Here is a 20,784-nt window from a genome sequence, read left to right on the forward strand (position 1 = left end):
TGGGCAATACAGTGTAAAAAAATGTTACTGCTACTTTTATTGCTTGGTTGTCAACAACACACACAAAAAGAAATGATTCCTCTGTATAAATTTGTGATATTAATGGGAACTGATTCATTTCTATTACAGCACCAGTTGCTCCCAGTAACTTTGATCTTATACATGTGAATTCAACATCAATTGCTTTGAATATTACTTCATGGAGGGATGGTGGCTGTCCCATAACATCTTTTGTTGTGGAGTACAGATTGAAACATGGAACTGACTGGACACTTGTATCAAATAACCTAAAAGCTGAACAAAGAGAATATTTTGTACTTGATCTAAACCCTGAGACATGGTATACTCTTCGTATGACAGCACACAACAGTGCCGGCTCTACTGTTTCCACATATGATTTCGTGACCCTTACACATTCAGGAGGTAAGGTATTGTGTAGAATAATACCACAAGTGTAGTTTTACATATATAAATTGCTATAATTACCAAATATATCTACCAACGAAAATATTGTTTATGTGCTGAAGTCATTATCAACTGAAAAGAAAATTTATGTGCATGAAAAATATTTCAACTTAAAATTATAAGCATTTAAGACAAAATCCAAGCACACCTCACAAGTAGAATTTAGTCTGTGGTAAAACAGTTGAAATGAGTAGTAATGAACATATTCCAAGTGCATGACTTACACACAACAGTCATAACACTAATTACGTGCTCCACTAATTTCAGGTTTCGTGGCCCCAGAGCTTATTGTCCATTCTGAATATGGTCAAGAAGGCCTATATAGCAACATAGGGATTATAATAACAACAGTAGCCAGCCTAATTATTGTAGGAGTTTCCAGTCTGGGATTTTTCTTGTACATGAAGAAGAAGCATGAAACATATTTAGCCAACAAGTATGGAGGTAAGATAGACATTTCATCTCTTGTAGAAAAGAGTATTTATGTTCAGTTCAATTTTTGCTGTAAATGTTTTTTACCTATTGAATTAAAGATACAAAAGTGTCCAAGAATGCTCTTCTTGTATTGGTGAATTGAACAGTTTGCTAAAACATGTGACTGTCATGACCATGATTTGGCCATTGGTATGTAGGTCAAGCAATGGATGACCAGTATGGATGATATCATGGCCAGATCACACTTTCTTGGCAGATGGGACACTCCAATTCTAAAATCATGTAAGCAATGAACAGTGGCTGCTTTGATGAGGGGCAACAATAGGTTGATCATTTGAGATGTATTCGGTTTCTTGAATTTTAACACCAGAGAGACATGCCACTTGTCAGTTCAAACCTTGAGAGCAGCAACTAGTGATTAGCTATATCATCCATACCTACTTTAGCACTGCAGGCTAAAGAAGTCATCTTCAACCCTCACCCCCTTCCCCCACGGACACAGAGATTAGGATGAGTGCGGGAACACAACAATTGGCTGCCTGAAGTAAAGTAGAAAGTCTCCTTATTCATATTACATTCCAATGCAAGGACATAAATATGTCATTAATCAAACAAGGAAATGCATTCTGCTCACCATGAAGTATCTTTTTAGGCAGATGGTTGTGATCTTCTCATGTGGGGGAGATTTATACTGTGTTAACTGTGGCCCTATAGAGGTCTCTCATCATCCCTCACCAGCAAATGGTACAGGAACCTACTGTATCGCCATGTGCATTCATTCGTTTGTTCTCAGCATCCAGCAGGTTATCTGCTCCTTCAGCGAGATAATGCAGCATCCACTGCTCCTTAATTGTGTCAGAATGGTCTGATGATAATGAATACTCTAAGGACATGAAGGTGCTTGTTGATCTCCACCCCCCCCCCCCCCCCTTCCATGCCCTCTTGCCTTAAGTGCAGCTTGAATACTACTGAGCAATCTACACATAGTGTAGAGCTTAATTTAATTAGTATTCATGACTATTATAGACCTGGATCACAAAAACTTAGCAGTTCTCTTGAAAATAATAGACACAGTGCATAACTTACACACAACAGTCATAACAGTAATAATACGCTCCACTGATTTCATGTTTCGTGGTCCCAGAACTTACTGTCCATTCTGAATACGGTCAAGAAGGCCTATATAACAGAGGGATTATAATAACAATATTTGCTAGCCTAATTATTGCCATTTGTGACCTTTGGTATGATCTTACAACACCCAATAGCTTGGCCTAGCTGTCACTTTAATTCAGAACACTGAATTCTGCAGCTATTGCTAAACCAAAGCATGCTATGCCACTCACATTTAACCAATGCTTTTGCATTGTTTGTATTTGAACTGATTTGACTATTTCACTGCAAGAATCTGAAAGCCTGTGCAGTGGTCTAGAATATTCGATGAAAGGAAAATAGCATTTAGAGAAGGAAAGGAAAAGGCAAGACTTAGGAAACATAAGGGATTTACAAATAAAATAAAGGCATTACGTTAAAATTGCATGGATTTAGTTGTGTTACATGCCTTAATGAAGACCACTTGCAGCAGTGGTCAAACATTTGGTTCATTGTATTGCAGTATGAAGGGTTGACCAATTCAGAAGAATGTTACAGAGACTGACTGCAGCTGTAAAAATCTGTGAACGTACAGGAATGAGGCGATTACGGAAATGAAAATCGTGTTGTTGTAATATCCCTTTCTGACAAATTAAAATTGTGCAACTGAGACTAAAATTCAAGTTCACACCCCAGTCTGGAAAAAGGTTTTAATCTTTCATGAAGATTCAAAGTAAGCTGGGTTTCACAAGATTATTGTTTCAGGAATGTTTAAAAACACAAGTTTTATTCAGTACATGTCACTGAGTTTAAACTCATAATATATTCTTGGACTTTGCAACAGATAGATGTCACTGACCTAACGATGATGATTATGATTGTTTGGGCATGTGGAATCACAGTCTTTTGCTCGTACTAAAAACTGATGAGATGAATGTGGTTCACATGAATACAGAAACCTGTGCTAGAATAAAAATAAAATATTTTTCTGAAGTTTCTAAGTGTGTGTGGGCACCATAACATTAATACTTGATTGTTTCCTCAATGAGTTAAATTTTTTTTTTTTCAAAAATATTAATCAACCAAGACATATCGACACACACTATTAGTTAGTGAGATGTCTTTAGAACAAAAATAGCCTTCACATCTAGCACCCACATGGAAGTACCAGGCCCATGGTTTTCTATCATAAAACAACATCCTGACAATATTTCTATATATTTTCCAGTTTATTCTTTCTAGATGCAGAAAATACATTCATAATTTTTCACAATCATCAATTCTAATCAAAGACAAGAAAGACATACCACAACCTGCTGGCCTTGCACTCCCCTTATATACAAACATAGAAATTTATGATGCGAAACACAGTGTGATTTTGGTTCACTGGTAATGTTACAATGTTGTTGTTGTTGTTGTTGTTGTTGTTGTCTTCAGCCCTGAGACTGGTTTGATGCAGCTCTCCATGCTGCTCTATCCTGTGCAAGTTTCTTCATCTCCCAGTACCTACTGCAACCTACATTCTTCTAAATCTGCTTAGTATATTCATCTCTTGGTCTCCCTCTACGATTTTTACCCTCCACGCTGCCCTCCAATACTAAATTGGTGATCCCTTGATGCCTCAGAACATGTCCTACCAACCGATCCCTTCTTCTGGTCAAGTTGTGCCACAAACTTCTCTTCTCCCCAATCCTATTCAATACTTCCTCATTAGTTATGTGATCTACCCATCTAATCTTCAGCATTCTTCTGTAGCACCTCATTTCGAAAGTTTCTATTCTCTTCTTGTCCAAACTATTTATCGTCCATGTTTCACTTCCATACATGGCTACACTCCATACAAATACTTTCAGAAATGACTTCCTGACACTTAAATCTATACTCTATGTTAACAAATTTCTCTTCTTCAGAAACACTTTCCTTGCCATTGCCAGTCTACATTTTATATCCTCTCTACTTCGACCATCATCAGTTATTTTGCTCCCCAAACAACAAAACTCCTTTACTACTTTAAGTGTCTCATTTCCTAATCTAATTCCCTCAGCATCACCCGACTTAATTCGACTACACTCCATTATCTTCATTTTGCTTTTGTTGATGTTCATCTTATATCCTCCTTTCAAGACACTATCCATTCCGTTCAACTGCTCTTCCAAGTCCTTTGCTGTCTCTGACAGAATCAGAATGTCATCGGCGAATCTCAAGATTTTTATTTCTTCTCCATGTATTTTAATACCTACTCCGAATTTTTCTTTTGTTTCCTTCACTGCTTGCTCAATATACAGAGTGAATAACATCAGGGAGAGACTACAACCCTTTCTCACTCCCTTCTCAACCACTGCTTCCTTTTCATGTCCCTCAACTCTTATAACTGCCATCTGGTTTCTGTACAAATTGTAAATAGCCTTTCTCTCCCTGTATTTTACCCCTGCCACCTTCAGAATTTGAAAGAGAGTATCCCAGTCAACATTGTCAAAAGCTTTCTCTAAGTCTACAAATGCTAGAAACGTAGGTTTGCCTTTCCTTATTCTTTCTTCTAAGATAAGTTGTAAGGTCAGTATTGCCTCACGTGTTCCAGTGTTTCTACGGTATCCAAACTGATCTTCCCTGAGGTCAGCTTCTACTAGTTTTTCCATTCGTCTGTAAAGAGTTCGTGTTAGTATTTTGCAGCTGATTGTTCGGTAATTTTCACATCTGTCAACACCTGCTTTCTTTGGGATTGGAATTATTATATTATTCTTGAAGTCTGAGGGTATTTCGCCTGTTTCATACATCTTGCTCACCACATGGTAGAGTGTTGTCAGGACTGGCTCTCCCAAGGCCGTCAGTAGTTCCAATGGAATGTTGTCTACTCCGGGGGCCTTGTTTCGACTTAGGTCTTTCAGTGCTCTGTCAAACTCTTCACGCAATATCGTATCTCCCATTTCATCTTCATCTACATCCTCTTCCATTTCCATAATATTGTCCTCAAGTACATCGCCCTTGTATAGACCCTCTATATACTCCTTCCACCTTTCTGCTTTCCCTTCTTTGCTTAGAACTGGGTTTCAATCTGAGCTCTTGATGTTCATACAAGTGGTTCTCTTATCTCCAAAGGTCTCTTTAATTTTCCTGTAGGCCGTATCTATCTTACCCCTAGTGAAGTAAGCCTCTACATCCTTCCTGTCGGTCTCATTTTTGAGACGTTTGTATTCCTTTTTGCCTGCTTCATTTACTGTATTTTTATATTTTCTCCTTTCATCAGTTAAATTCAATATTTCTTCTGTTACCCAAGGATTTCTACTAGCCCTCGTCTTTTTACCTACTTGATCCTCTGCTGCCTTCACTACTCCATCCCTCAAAGCTACCCATTCTTCTTCTACTGTATTTCTTTTCCCCATTTCTGTCAATTGTTCCCTTATGCTCTACCTGAAATTCTGTACATCTCTGTTTCTTTCAGTTTATCCAGGTCCCATCTCTTTAAATTCCCACCTTTTTTGCAGTTTCTTCAGTTTTAATCTCCAGGTCATAACCAATAGGTTGTGGTCGGAGGCCACATCTGCCCCTGGAAATGTATTACAATTTAAAACCTGGTTCCTAAATCTCTCTTTTACCATTGTATAATCTATCTGAAACCTGTCAGTATCTCCAGGCTTCTTCCATGTACACAGCCTTCTTTTATGATTCTTGAGCCAAGTGTTAGCTATGATTAAGTTATACTCTGTGCAAAATTCTACCAGGCGGCTTCCTCTTTCATTTCTTAGCCCCAATCCATATTCACCTACTACGTTTCCTTCTCTCCCTTTTCCTACTACCGAATTCCAGTCACCCATGACTATTAAATTTTCGTCACCCTTCACTATCTGAATAATTTCTTTTATTTGCTCATACATTTCTTCAATTTCTTCGTCATCTGCAGAGCTAGTTGGCATATAAACTTGTACTACTGTAGTAGGTGTGGGCTTCGTATCGATCTTGGCCACAATAATGCGTTAACTATGCTGTTTGTAGTAGCTTACCCGCATCCCTATTTTCCTATTCATTACTAAACCTACTCCTGCATTACCCCTATTTGATTTTGTGTTTATAACCCTGTAGCCACCTGACCAGAAGTCTTGTTCCTCCTGCCACCGAACTTCACTAATTCCCACTATATCTAACTTTAACCTATCCATTTCCCTTTTTAAATTTTCTACCCTACCTGCCCGATTAAGGGATCTGACATTCCACGCTCCGATCCGTAGAACGCCAGTTTTCTTTCTCCTGATAACGACTTCCTCTTGAGTAGTCCCCGCCCGGAGATTAGAATGGGAGACTATTTTACCTCCGGAATATTTTACCCAAGAGGACGCCACCATCATTTAATCATACAGTAAAGCTGCATGCCCTCGGGAAAAATTACGGCCATAGTTTCCCCTTGCTTTCAGCCGTTCGCAGTACCAGCACAGCAAGGCCATTTTGGTTATTGTTACAAGGCCAGATCAGTAAATCATCCAGACTGTTGCCCTTGCAACTACTGAAAAGGCTGCTGCCCCTCTTCAGGAACCACACGTTTGTCTGGCTTGTCAACAGATACCCCTCTGTTGTGGTTGCACCTACGGTACAGCCATCTGTATCGCTGAGGCACGCAAGCCTCCCCACCAATGGCAAGGTCCATGGGGAGAAAAATTACATATTCATGAAAACTTAAATAACAGTATGTTCTACAACAAAAAGGAAAATGTTTGACACAAATTTTAATGTAATTTGAATTTCTGTGAATAAATTTGTAAAATAACCTATTAATTTTTTAATAATTACTTTTTAAAATGCAAAATGCCAATAATTTGCTTAATCATATTAATTACTACCATTTACAGAGGCTTCAATGCCAGAGTTACATACTTAATATCCAACATTTTAAGAACAGGGTTGCCACAAGTATCCCCAAGTGAAATTCCCCTGGTTTCCAGGCAAGTTTTAGCATTTCAACATCTTTTATAATGAACTGTTTTTAGATCGAGAAAGCAAGCCAAATGGTGTACAAGTTTCTTTAAGACCACCAATGTTGGGCCCCCCCTCCCCTCTCCACGTAATAAAGTGAAACACATTTGGTGAAAGAAATGTATAAGGTAGGGACGAGTTGTGTAAACCAACAATATAGGTGACTGCCAATAAAAAGTTATTTCTAAGTTATGTTCACTACTGTCAGTTATTAACCTGCCTTACATCCATTATATCACAGGCATTATGTGATTTTTCCTTCAAGCAATATTTGAGTACATAGTGTACAAACCACCAGCGACTGGCACAAGTTTCTTCTTCCCATTGCCTATACTTTCTAATATTTGAACTACTTTCAAAATGCCAAAATATACTAGAATAAATAAAATTACTATAAAATGCCAAACCTTGCAACGTATTTGTGGTGAGACATTCACAATTTCTGAAATCTATCATCCTGCTGAGGAGCGCTGCAGGCTTGGGTCCTTGGGTAAACCAGGAAAATCTGCTGCATTGTACCATACACAGACAGACCCGGCCTGCAGGCAGATCGGTGAGACTAGATCCAATGGGAAGGGCTTGCACATTAGTGGGTATTGAGGGGCTTCAGATCACAGGCCCAATCCTTTAGAGATACTTGCAGAAATGGCCTGCGTTTTTGGCCCATTGTGGAAGTCCATCATGTGAACAGCTACATGCCACAGACACCATGTTGATGAAATGAGACTGTGGTGATCAATCTATGCAACAGATAACTTGCAAAACTACTCTGAGAATCACTATGAATGAGGAGAGCTAGCAACTCACCATAAAAAGGGTCACTGAACCACAGACAGGCACGTAGAGAAGACAATCACACTCTCACAACTAAATTTTCGGCCATAGCTTTTATCAGAAAACAAGAGCACTCACACATTCATGCAGTCACTTAGGCACAACTCCTGCACACACAACAGCCATCTCCAGCTGCAGTATCGACAATTTCTGAGAATCAGATCCAAACAAACTGCTCCTCACACCTCACTGCCTCTCATTGGCAGCAGTTAGGGTAGTGGCAAAAAGTGGTGGCAGCACTGATTCCAAGCTCAGGGGAATGGTAGGAAGGGGAGAAGCAGTAAGAAAGAGAGAGTAGGGAAGTGGCACATGTACTCAACTCAACGATGCATGACAACTCAGTAAACAAACCATTTCATCTACTGAGGCAAAAACGAGATATTTCCAGCTTTTTTTTCAAATTTGTTTGAAATTCCCTGGTATTCCTTGATTTCCAGAACCTGCGGCAACCCTGAAGAACCATGTTGAAGATGATCATCTACTGAGCTGTTTCCTATTTTAATACTTACTTATGACATTACACACTGTATTTTTAGAAAATCTACTCATTAATTTAATATGAAAATAACAGCAGTACAGAAGTCACAGTAGTATTCTTTTCAATTTGACAACTTTGTTTTCACTAATTGCAAACTCGTAAATATGTTATTATAAGTTGCTAAAATTGTGATTTTGATAATAACATGGTTTTATTGTCAGTAGGCACATAATTTACAATTCTTTCATACAGAGTTAAATAATGAATGATAAATTTCACATATCAATAGTAATAATACAAACATCGAAGTTTTACATCACCCCGGTTCCCAGAACTCCTGAAGATAGACGTTGACTGTGGATATTGTATCACAGACACAGACCCTTTGACCGTTCAGAGATGTCACCATACCTGCCAAAAGATGTAAACAACCATACATGAGCAGCACCTATTAGATGGAGGGGATCCAACAGCCAATCAGTTCCAGTCATTCCACCAGCCACCAGGAAGAAGGTACATGGCTTATGTTGTCTGTAGTTCAACCATGGCTAGATGGTCAATACTGTGGTTTGATCACATCCACATTGTTACTCTGTGCCACAAAGGGAAGTGTCCAGGCACCTTGGAGTGAACCAAAGCGATGTTGTTCAGACATGCAGAAAATACAGAGAAAATACAGAGAAACATGCCTCGCTCAGACCGCCAAAGGGCTACTACTGCAATTGATGTCCGCTACCTACGGATTATGGCTCGGAGAAACCCTGATAGCTATGCCACCATGTTGAATAATGCTTTTTGTGCAGCCACAGGAAATCATGTTACGACTCAAACTGGATGCAATAGGCTGTATGATGTGCAACTTCAGTCCTGAAATCCATGGCTAGGTCCATCTTTGCAACCATGACACTATGCAGCACAGTGCAGATGGACCCAAAAACATGCCAAATGGGCCGCTAAGAATTGGCATCACATTCTCTTCAACAATGAGTGTTGCATATGCTTTCAACCAGACAATCATTGGAGACATGTTTGGAGGCAACCCAGTCAGTCAGTATGCCTTACATACACTGTCCAGCGAGTCCAGCAAGGTGGAGGTTCCTTGCTGTTTTGGGGTGGCATTATGTAGGGCCAACATATGCTGCTGATGGTCATGGAAGGCGCCATAATGGCTGTATGATACATGAATGCCATCCTCCAACCAATAGCGCAACCATATTGGCAGCATATTGGCGAGGCATTCATCTTCATGGACGACAATTCGTGCCCCCATTGGGCACATCTTGTGAATGACTTCCTCCAGAATAATGACATCGCTCGACTAGAGTGATCAGCGTGTTCTTCAGACATGAACCTTATCAAACATCTCTGGGATAGATTGAAAAGGGCTGTTTATGGATGACATGACCCACCAACAACTCTGAGGGATCTATGCTGAATAGCCATTGAGAAGTAGGACAATCTGGACCAACAGTGCCTTGCTGAACTTCTGGATAGTATACAACAATAAACACACGTATGCATCAATCCAAGAGGACATTCTACTGAATATTAGAGGTACCGGTGTTTACAGCAATCTGGACCAGCACCTCTGAAAGTCTGCGTGGTGGTACAATATGAAATGTGTTTTTCTTTAGCAATAAAAAGGATGGAAATAATGTTTATGTTGATCTCTATTCCAATTTTCTGTACAGGTTCTGGAACTCTGGGAACCGAGGTGATACAAAACTTTTTTTCATGTATGTATAGAATTTGATACAGAAAGAAGATGAGCCATCCTGTCTACAATACACTAAACAGTCTGACTGACTAACTTAAGCTGGAGTCTAGACAATTAACAGCTTTTTAAAAGTTTTGCTAAAGTTATCTCATCGTAACAGAGGACACGTCCCCCTCTAGCTTTACTGCTACCCACTGGTCAAAATATAAAACACACACAGTTAAAATGTTGTATATGATGATTCATATGCCAGAAGTATGATAGACTGAGTGGGAAGGGAGTACGGTTGTCCACCTACTGCAAGATGAAGCCACACATTAATGCAAAGTGTCCAGGATAGAGACAGGATGATTTCAGTCCTGGTGAGTGAACTTGTGGGATGTACACCACAGCCATATAGTTGGTTTCCACGACTATGGCTTATTGCGCATCACTGGCAGCTGCCTCCTACTTCCACAGCAGCATGGATTTCTGACGCAATGGTGAGATAACAGCCTGCAAGTGAACAGCATTTTGCGTGACACTGTGACACTGAGTTTCCTGCAGACACCTTTCACTTTTGTATCTGTGAGCTTATTTCCATGAACTATTAAATGCTCTAGTATCCAGAAGAATGATACATATTTCTCCTTCCATTGTAGTGGAAGGAGGGAAAGATGTATGTTTTGGAATATTTTATTTTCTGGGTGATATTAGCTGCAGCACTTGTAGCACATTAAGGCAGTCAGAACAGATAAGAAACTTCTTTTTCTGATGACATCTCATCTGCTGCAGTGCCTTCAGGGTTACATGCAGCTCAGTACTAAATGCTGTAATGGTTGTTTAGAAGTTGAAACCTGAAGACACGGTAGGGGAAGGCTACTCAACAATGAAGGGGATCTCATTGTTTCAAGCTATCTGTATATGCTACAGTAAAATTGTGGTGCATATTTAAAACACTAGTGAACCCGTCAATGCTTCACAACTGCTCATATGTTTGGGAAGTGGATGTTGCAATCCGCTGTGCTCATTAAACTGACACTCACTATCGAACTAAGGAGCATTTTTCAAACAATCTTACAACAGTAATTATCCCTTGTATATGCTAAAATCTTTCTTCATGGCCTTTGGTAACATTTCTGGTGGCCAGCTGCAGTAGTTGTAACATTGTTTACTCGCGCTGTTACCCACCTGCTCTGGTGATGGAGCATCTCTGACTGCGAGCTGGTTTCTGTTAGCTTTTTCTCTTGGTCTTTAGATACTATAACACCAAAGGAATACATGTTAGAACATATCTTTTACAAAGTTTAAACATCCATTTTCTTGCCGAGACTAATTTGAGCCGGCTCTATTACATAAAGGGAAACAAAAAAATCTTAACAAAAAATGTTGGCGCATTATGATGTCCATCCTAACTTCCATCTCTCTTTGTCCATCTCCTCCTCCCTTTCTCTGTACATCACCTAGGTCTGCTTGTCTCTGTCATTGTCCTTGTCCCCCCTTTCTATCCATCTCCTTCCTCCTCCTCTCTATGTTCATTTCCTCCTCTTTCTCTGTCCACCATACCTAACCCCATCCCCTCTGACTGTAAGCTTTGTTTATTTATTTTGCAAACGAAACTTTAATTAGGAACTGAAGTTGGTTAAAATGAATAGGTAAATCGGTTGGGACCATTGGTATGTGGGGTATGGGAGAGACATTCACATGTGTTGGATATGTGAGAACAGTAGCTTCAGTGACAACATTTTGCATGGTTCTAATCTGCAAATATCCTTTCAGATGAAACTTCCTGGCAGATTTAAAAACTGTGTGCCAAGACTGAGACTCTCAGTCGACCACACAGTTTTAATCTGCCAGAAAGTTTCATATCAGTGCATACTCCGCTGAAGAGTGAAAATTTCAGTCTACCCTTTCAGATGATTCAGATTTTCTGGTAGTTTTCTAGTCATAAGCTGATAAGTCATAAATACAACTTTCCTGTTTTATGTTAAAACCGATTGCACAGTCAGTTTTAACAGCAATACGATGCTGTTTCCTTTTATTGTGTCAACACTCATTCTGTTGTCTGCATTGAGTATACGGTGAGATATATTTCAATGCCTCACTGGTGGAAGTTTTTCCCCCAAAAGAAATAAACCATTAACAGAAATCAATGAAATGTTTGCAACATGGCAAATTACAATGAACTGACATCAGTTCAGTCTTTGCAAAACACCAAAGATATGATCACCACCGACAACACACTGAAATATTGCTGTTTGTCATATTTATTTTCATAAAATATCTATTTTCAGTGCATAATTTGTTGTTATGAAAACATGCAACAGCAGAACTGTCAACCTGAAAGTAATATTTTTTTGCTATGAAAATGTGTGACAGTTCTGTCAAACAAACCATTACATTTATTTCACTGAGATTTTCATTAAAAAAATACTGTCTAAATTTCCAACTTTCCCAATGGATTTTCCAAACATTTTTTTCATAAATACCTTGTGCTGACAATTAGAACACAATACATAAAGAATAAGCCAAATTGGTCAAGTCGTTCTAAAGTGATGATATTTATACATGTGGCAATTGATTTTTTATTCATATACATTATAAAAATATACACATAAAATTAGGTGTGGCATGGGTTCTTTCTTTAATATAGTTAATTCTAAAAGAATGCTGTGCAATTTCAGAAGAAACGATGGAATTTTAGTCCTAATTTTGGGTAACTTATTATGTGCTACACCCACCTCCAAATCAAAACTGTTTGCATATACTCTGAAAGATATCACTGCTCGCAAACAGATGTTACAGAGTTGTTTGCATGGAAAGCCAGCAATGGAATGTTTTATAGGTGAAAAGAGGCTAAGAGTACATTTTGTATGTTTGTGTCACAATGAGGAGTGGTCGCCTGATGTAGAGTGGTGCCTCACCAACCTCAGAACAAAGTTTGGGAATGGGGCAAGTACTAAATGCTTCAGTGACCAGCCTATATCATCATGGTGAACAGCATTCATTATTTTCAATAACTCCATAGTCAACTTGGGATCATACAGAGATTTGATAACTTTGGTCTGCTCTCCAAGCTTTGGAGCTAACACATTTTAAAATATTTTGAGCTCTGATGCACCTTGTTTACAAATCTTTCAGGCATGGCAGCCAATTAACCATTTCATCAAAATTAAGTCTCACTGATTGTTTAATGTTTAAAATACCAAAAATACAAAATAGAGCATGGGTGCTCAATGACACACACACACATTTTTAGTTGAAAATTTAATCTAATTGTCAGTTGAGCTGGCAGGTGCTACTTGCAATGCTGGAAGAAAAGCAAAATTTAAAAAATCATTAACAAATAGGAAGCACTGGATGAGGGCTACTTAAAATGCTTCCTTATGGTAGTAGTATTGCTGACTCTGTGTTCTTGGAAAGATATGATATGGTTTTCTGTCTGTGGAAAATGGAGAGCCAAACTACAGTAATGATGTTGTTTTTAGTGTCTGGTCAGGAATAACATAAGTGTTCTGTAATATGAAGTTCTGCATAAATATGCAACTTAAAAGATGTCTCAGTTTGAAAATTGTGTAAAAATCATAAATCTTTCACTGCTGCATTACAATCTTGCACCAATTTCACAAGAATGAAAGTATCAACACAAAATGCCACACAACAGATCATGTCCGCCTTTAGTGATCAATTGGCTTTCTTGCATGAGTGTTGGGTCCTGTGGCCATTTTATTCTCAGTAATGCTTTTGTGGATATATGTTCATGATACTGTCATACAGACAGACTAACATTTTGGCCACTGTTGCAAGGCATTTGCATTAGCATGGTGTGTTTACTGTCAAAAAAGTTCCACTTTCAGGTCTTAAAGAGTGTAATTTCATCATGCTCCAAATGTTTGTTAAGAATGTCTATGAATTCTATTTCTGATTCTATAGCAAGAATGAGGAGGTGGAGACTTATATCCTTTATTGATAGTGTTGTTGTTGTTGTCTTCAGTCCTGAGACTGGTTTGATGCAGCTCTCCATGCTACTCTATTCTGTGCAAACTTCTTCATCTCCCAGTACCTACTGCAACCTACATCCTTCTGAACCTGCTTAGTGTATTCAACTCTTGGTCTCCCTCTATGATTTTTACCCTCCACGCTGCCCTCCAATGCTAACTTTGTGATCCCTTGATGTCTCAGAACATGTCCCTTCTTCTTGTCAAGTTATGCCACAAACTCCTCTTCTCCCCAATTCTACTCAATACCTCCTCATTAGTTATGTGATCTACCCATCTAATCTTCAGCATTCTTCTGTAGCACCTCATTTCGAAAGCTTCTATTCTCTTCTTGTCCAAACTATTTATCGTCCATGTTTCACTTCCATACATGGCTACACTCCATAAAAATACTTTCAGAAATGACTTCCTGACACTTAAATCTATACTCTATGTTAACAAATTTCTCTTCTTCAGAAACGCTTTCCTTGCCATTGCCAGTCTACATTTTATATCCTCTCTAATTCGACCATCATCAGTTATTTTGCTCCCCAAACACCAAAACTCCTTTACTACTGTTGTTGTGTTGTTGTCTTCAGTCCTGAGACTGGTTTGATGCAGCTCTCCATGCTACTCTATCCTGTGCAAGCTGCTTCATCTCCCAGTACCTACTGTAACCTACATCCTTCTGAATCTGCTTAGTGTACTCATCTCTCGGTCTCCCTCTACGATTTTTACCCTCCACGCTGCCCTCCAATGCTAAATTTGTGATCCCTTGATGCCTCAAAACATGTCCTACCAACCGATCCCTTCTTCTAGTCAAGTTGTGCCACAAACTTCTCTTCTCCCCAATCCTATTCAATACTTCCTCATTAGTTATGTGATCTAACCATTTAATCTTCAGCATTCTTCTGTAGCACCACATTTCGAAAGCTTCTATTCTCTTCTTATCCAAACTAGTAATCGTCCATGTTTCACTTCCATACATGGCTACACTCCAAACAAATACTTTCAGAAACGACTTCCTGATACATAAATCTATATTCGATGTTAACAAATTTCTCTTCTTCAGAAACGCTTTCCTTGCCATTGCCAGTCTACATTTTATATCCTCTCTACTTCGACCATCATCAGTTATTTTACTTCCTAAATAGCAAAACTCCTTTACTACTTTAAGTGTCTCATTTCCTAATCTAATTCCCTCAGCATCACCCGATTTAATTTGACTACATTCCATTATCCTCGTTTTGCTTTTGTTAATGTTCATCTTATATCCTCCTTTCAAGACACTGTCCATTCCGTTCAACTGCTCTTCCAAGTCCTTTGCCGTCTCTGACAGAATTACAATGTCATCGGCGAACCTCAAAGTTTTTACTTCGTCTCCATGAATTTTAATACCTACTCCAAATTTTTCTTTTGTTTCCTTTACTGCTTGCTCAATATACAGATTGAATAACATCGGGGAGAGGCTACAACCCTGTCTCACTCCTTTCCCAACCACTGCTTCCCTTTCATGCCCCTCGACTCTTATTACTGCCATCTGGTTTCTGTACAAATTATAAATAGCCTTTCGCTCCCTGTATTTTACCCCTGCCACCTTTAGAATTTGAAAAAGAGTATTCCAGTCAACATTGTCAAAAGCTTTCTCTAAGTCTACAAATGCTAGAAACGTAGGTTTGCCTTTTCTTAATCTTTCTTCTAAGATAAGTCGTAAGGTCAGTATTGCCTCACGTGTTCCAACATTTCGACGGAATCCAAACTGATCCTCCCCGAGGTCCGCATCTACCAGTTTTTCCATTCGTCTGTACAGAATTCGCGTTAGTATTTTGCAGCCGTGGCTTATTAAACTGATAGTTCGGTAATTTTCACATCTGTCAGCACCTGCTTTCTTTGGGATTGGAATTATTATATTCTTCTTGAAGTCTGAGGGTATTTCGCCTGTCTCATACATCTTGCTCACCAGCTGGTAGAGTTTTGTCATGACTGGCTCTCCCAAGGCCGTCAGTAGTTCTAATGGAATGTTGTCTACTCCGGGGGCCTTTGTCTCATTTCCTAATTTAATTCCCTCAGCGTCACCCGACTTAATTCGACTACACTCCATTAGCCTCGTTTTGCTTTTGTTGATGTTCATCTTATATCCTCCTTTCAAGACACTATCCATTCCGTTCAACTGCTCTTCCAAGTCCTTTGCTGTCTCTGACAGAATTACAATGTCATCGGAGAATCTCAAGATTTTTATTTCTTCTCTATGGATTTTAATACCTACTCCGAATTTTTCTTTTGTTTCCTTCACTGCTTGCTCAATATTCAGGATGAATAACATCGGGGAGAGACTACAGCTCTGTCTCACTCCCTTCTCAACCACTACTTCCCTTTCGTGGCCCTCGATTCTTATAACTGCCATCTTGTTTCTGTACAAATTGTTAATAGCCTTTTGTTGCCTGTAGTTTACAGTGACCATTCTTAGAATTTGAAAGAGAGTATTCCAGTCAACATTGTCAAAACCTTTTCCTAAGTCTACAAATGCAAGAAACATGGGTTTACCTTTCCTTAACCTATCTTCTAAGATAAGTCATAGGGTCAGTATTGCGTCACGTGTTCCAACATTTCTGTGGAATCCAAACTGATCTTCGCCGAGGTCGGCTTCTACCAGTTTTTCCATTCGTCTGTAAAGAATTTGGGTTAGTATTTTGCAGCTGTGACTTATTAAACTGATAGTTTGGTAATTTTCACATCTGTCAATTTTCGCATCATTGATAGTACTTATTTTAATTCCTACTGGCTGATATTGATGATACAGCATGCCATCAGACATTATGTTTAATTCTACGCCCTATGGGGCACACTTGCAAGTGCTTTTAACCCATAGACCAGTTACACTGGTCAGAATATTTGTCTGTGAAACAAAATGATCATATACACAGCAAAATTTTATTTAATGCTTGCATCTCATGTCTGATAATTACTGGTGTGACACACTATTGGTAGGTGTGTAAACGATTTAGAGTATCAATTCTCTGTGAAAAGAAGAGTGGACACCAGAGTATGTTAATGTTGTTCATGTTTAGTGTTGTTAGGGCCTGACAGAGTACACAATGGGCCTTGTACAGTGTCAGATAATGAGTGATGATTGTGAAGGACACAGAGATGCCGTGTACTCATGGAGACAGTGTTATTAGAAACCAGACAGAGTTTGAAAGAGGCCTCATTGTGGATCTTTATTTGACCAGTTGGACTAATCATGCAACACCCAAATTTTAGAGACATTTGGATGTGACGATGGCCCAATGTTCAACTGTCTAGGAATGTGAAGGCAGGCATACTCGTTGTCAAGTTTCTGGTCAACCACATGTGGGCTTCACAGCGAAAGATCACTACATTCTGTACAAAACACATTGCAACCCCTCAAAATCTGTACCTGTCATCCAAGAACATGTAACACAATCCCTGAAACATTCCCAGAGAAGCACCCAGAATATGTGGTCAGTGGTCAGTGCGACTTTATACACACCATCGACAGTTCTACGTCTACATCTACATGGATACTATGCAAATCACATTTAAGTGCCTGGAAGAGAATTTATTGAACCACCTTCATAATTCTCTATTGTTCCAATCTCATATAGCACACAGACAGAATGAACACCTACATCTTTCCGTACGAGCTCTGATTTCCCCTGTTTTATCGTGGTGATCGTTTCTCCCCATGTAGGTCAGTTTCAACAAAATATTTTAGAATTTGGAGGAGAAAGTTGGTGATTGGAATTTGATGAGAAGATTCCAACTCAATGAAAGAGGCCTTTCTTTTAATGATATCTAGCCCAAATCCTGTATCATTTCAGTGACACACACTCCCATATTTTGTGACAATACAAAACGTGCTGCCCTTCTTTAAACTTTTTCAATGTACTCCATCAGTCCTCTCTGGTAAGGATCCCACATCACACAGCAGCAGTCTAAAAGAGGATGGACAAGCGTAGAGTAGGCAGTCTCCTTAGTAGATCTGTTACATTTTCTAAGTGTCCTGCCAATAAAACGCAGTCTTTGGTTAGCCTTCCTCACAACATTTTCTATGTGTTCCTTCCAATTTAAGTTGTTCATGATTGTAATTCCTAGGTATTTAGTTGAATTTATGGCCTTTGTATCTGTCTGATTTATAGTGTAACCAAAGTATAACCGATTACTTTTAGCACTCATGTGGATGACCTCACCCTTTTTGTTATTTAGGGTCAACTGCCAATTTTCGCACCATTCAGATATCTTTTCTAAGTTGCTTTTCAATACGTTTTGATCTTCTGATGACTTTATTAGACAATAAATGACAGCATCGGCTGCAAACAGCCTAAGATGGCTGCTCAGATTGTCTTCCAAATCGTTTATATAGATAAGGAACAGCAAACGGCCTATAAAACTACATTGGGGAATGCCAGAAATCACTTCTGTTTTACTCAATGGCTTTCAGTCAATTATTCCGAACTGTGACCTCTCTGACAGGAAGTCAGAAATCCAGTCACATAACTAAGACAATATTCCATAAGCAAACAATTTAACAACAAGGTACTTGTGTGATACAGTGTCAAAAGCCTTCTGGAAATCCAGAAATATGGAATTGATCTGAAATCCCTTGTCAATAGCACTCAACACTTCATGCAAGCAAAGAGCCAGTTGTGTTTCACAAGAATGATGTTCCCTAAACCAACGTTGACTGTGTGTCAATAAACCGTTTTCTTCAGGGTAATTCATAATGTTCAAACCCAATATATGTTCCAGAATCCTGCTGCAAATCAACATTAATGATATGTGCCTGTAATTAAGTGGATTACTCCTACTACCTTTCTTGAGTATTGGTGTGATCTGAGCACCTTTCCAGTCTTTGGGTAAAGATCTTTCGTCGAGCAAACAGTTGTATATGATTGTCAAGTATGGAGTCAATGCATCAGCATACTCCGAAAGGAACCTTATTGGTATACAGTGTGGACCAGAAGACTTGCTTTTATTAAGTGATTTAAGTTGTTTCACTACTCTGAGGACATTCACTTTTATGTTACTCATGTTGGCAGCTGTTCTTGATTCGAATTCTGGAATATTTACTTCGTCTGCTTTTGTGAAGGCATTTTGGAAGGCTGTGTTTAGTAACTCTGCTTTGGCACCACTGTCTTCAATTGTATCTCCATTTTTACCACGCAGAGAAGGCATCGATTGTTTCTTGCTGCTAACATACTTCACATATAACCAGAATCTCTTTGGATTTTCTGACAAGTTTTGAGACAAAGTTTCTTTGTGGGAACTGTTATAAGCACCTCGCATTGAGGTCAGCACTAAATTTTGAGCTTTTGTAAAAGACCGCCAATCTTGGGGATTTTGCATCTGTTTAAATTTAGCATGTTTGTTTCGTTGTTTCTGCAACAGTGTTCTGACCTACTTTGTGTACTAATCAGGATCTACTCCGTCGTTTGTTAATTTATTTGGTATAAATCTCCTAATTGCTGCCGATACTATTTCTCTGAATTGAAGCCACATCTGGTAAACACTTATATCATTAATTTGGAAGGAGTGGACATTGTCTCTCAGGAAGGAGTCAACTGAATTAGTATCTGCTTTTTTGAATAGGTATATTTTTTGTTTATATTTGGAGGTTTTGGGGGTTACAATATTCAATCTTGCTATGACAACCCTGCTAACCCCTGTATGAGTTTTTATGTTTGTTATTCACTCAGTATTACTTGTTGCTAAGAGGTCAAGTGTGTTTTCACAACAAGTTACTATGCATGTGAGCTCATGAATTAACTGCTCGAAATAATTTTCAGGGTCAACAGAGGTGTCCAATCCCACTCGTCACCTTTGATCCATGATGAAAGCGTGTTGTGGTTAGTTTATGAGTGATCATTGTGAAGTACCTGAAGATGGAGACAGTGTTATCAGAAATCAAACAGAGTTTGAAAGGCCTCATTTTGGGTCTCCATTTGCCCAGTTAGACTAATTGTGCGTGCAATGTCCTGATTTGAGAGCCATTTGGATTTGACAATGGCTCTATGTTGCACTATATATGAATACTTATCATCAAGGTTCTAGTCACATCACAAGGAAGGATCGCTACATTCTATATCAGGCACACTGTAACCCCTTGACATTTGCACCTGCCATGCAACAACAAGAAACAAACTCCCTGCAACACACTGTATCATCCCTCACCATCACAACACAAATGATTGTGTTTGGCGTGGTACCTTGACAGAGAAGCATGGACTGCTGATAAGTGATGTCACACTGTGCTCAGGAATGAATCACATCTCTTCACTACCATGGATGATCACTATCAGTGATTGTGGTGACAACCTGGGGAGAGGTTCCATTGTTTTGGAGTGGCATAACAGTGTCATTCGTGATGTCATGATGTGGGGAGCTATTGGCTATAATTCCAGGATGGGGCTGGCAGTGACTGAGGCAACTCTTACAGCATAATGGTACATCACAGACATCATCTCATGTGCTATCATCTCTCACACAACAGTAGCATGGGGCCATTTTCAACAGGATAATGTTCATCCACACAGGGCACATTTGTCTACGTGAACTGTATGCATGATGTTAGATATCATTGTGGCCAGGAAGATCACCATACTTGTTCCCAATAGTACATTTGAGGAACCAGCTTGGATGTCAACTCCATGATGTCTAGAACCAGTTATCACATGTATAGGCCATCATGCCTCAAGAGAGAATTCAATAAGTTTTGACAATCTTACTAACAAAATTTGTGCATACACTCACACCAAAGGGGGTGTGACATCATAATGATAAGTGGAGCAAAGTCTACATGAGAATTATATTTGTGTCTTATACTG

General features: G+C 39.1%; 1 protein-coding gene across 1 annotated transcript in view; it reads left to right on the plus strand.

Annotated features, from left to right (window-relative positions):
- Window positions 1-20,784, plus strand: part of LOC126335916 (Down syndrome cell adhesion molecule-like protein Dscam2) — a 217,596-nt gene that overhangs the window by 182,039 nt on the left and 14,773 nt on the right. Inside the window, exons 19-20 of the mRNA XM_049999389.1 lie at window positions 130-423; window positions 733-909. Of these exons, the coding sequence (XP_049855346.1) occupies window positions 130-423; window positions 733-909 (471 nt within the window). The remainder of the gene's footprint in view (window positions 1-129; window positions 424-732; window positions 910-20,784) is intronic.

Source organism: Schistocerca gregaria, chromosome 2 (genome assembly GCF_023897955.1).
Source record: "Schistocerca gregaria isolate iqSchGreg1 chromosome 2, iqSchGreg1.2, whole genome shotgun sequence".
NCBI lineage: Eukaryota > Metazoa > Arthropoda > Insecta > Orthoptera > Acrididae > Schistocerca > Schistocerca gregaria.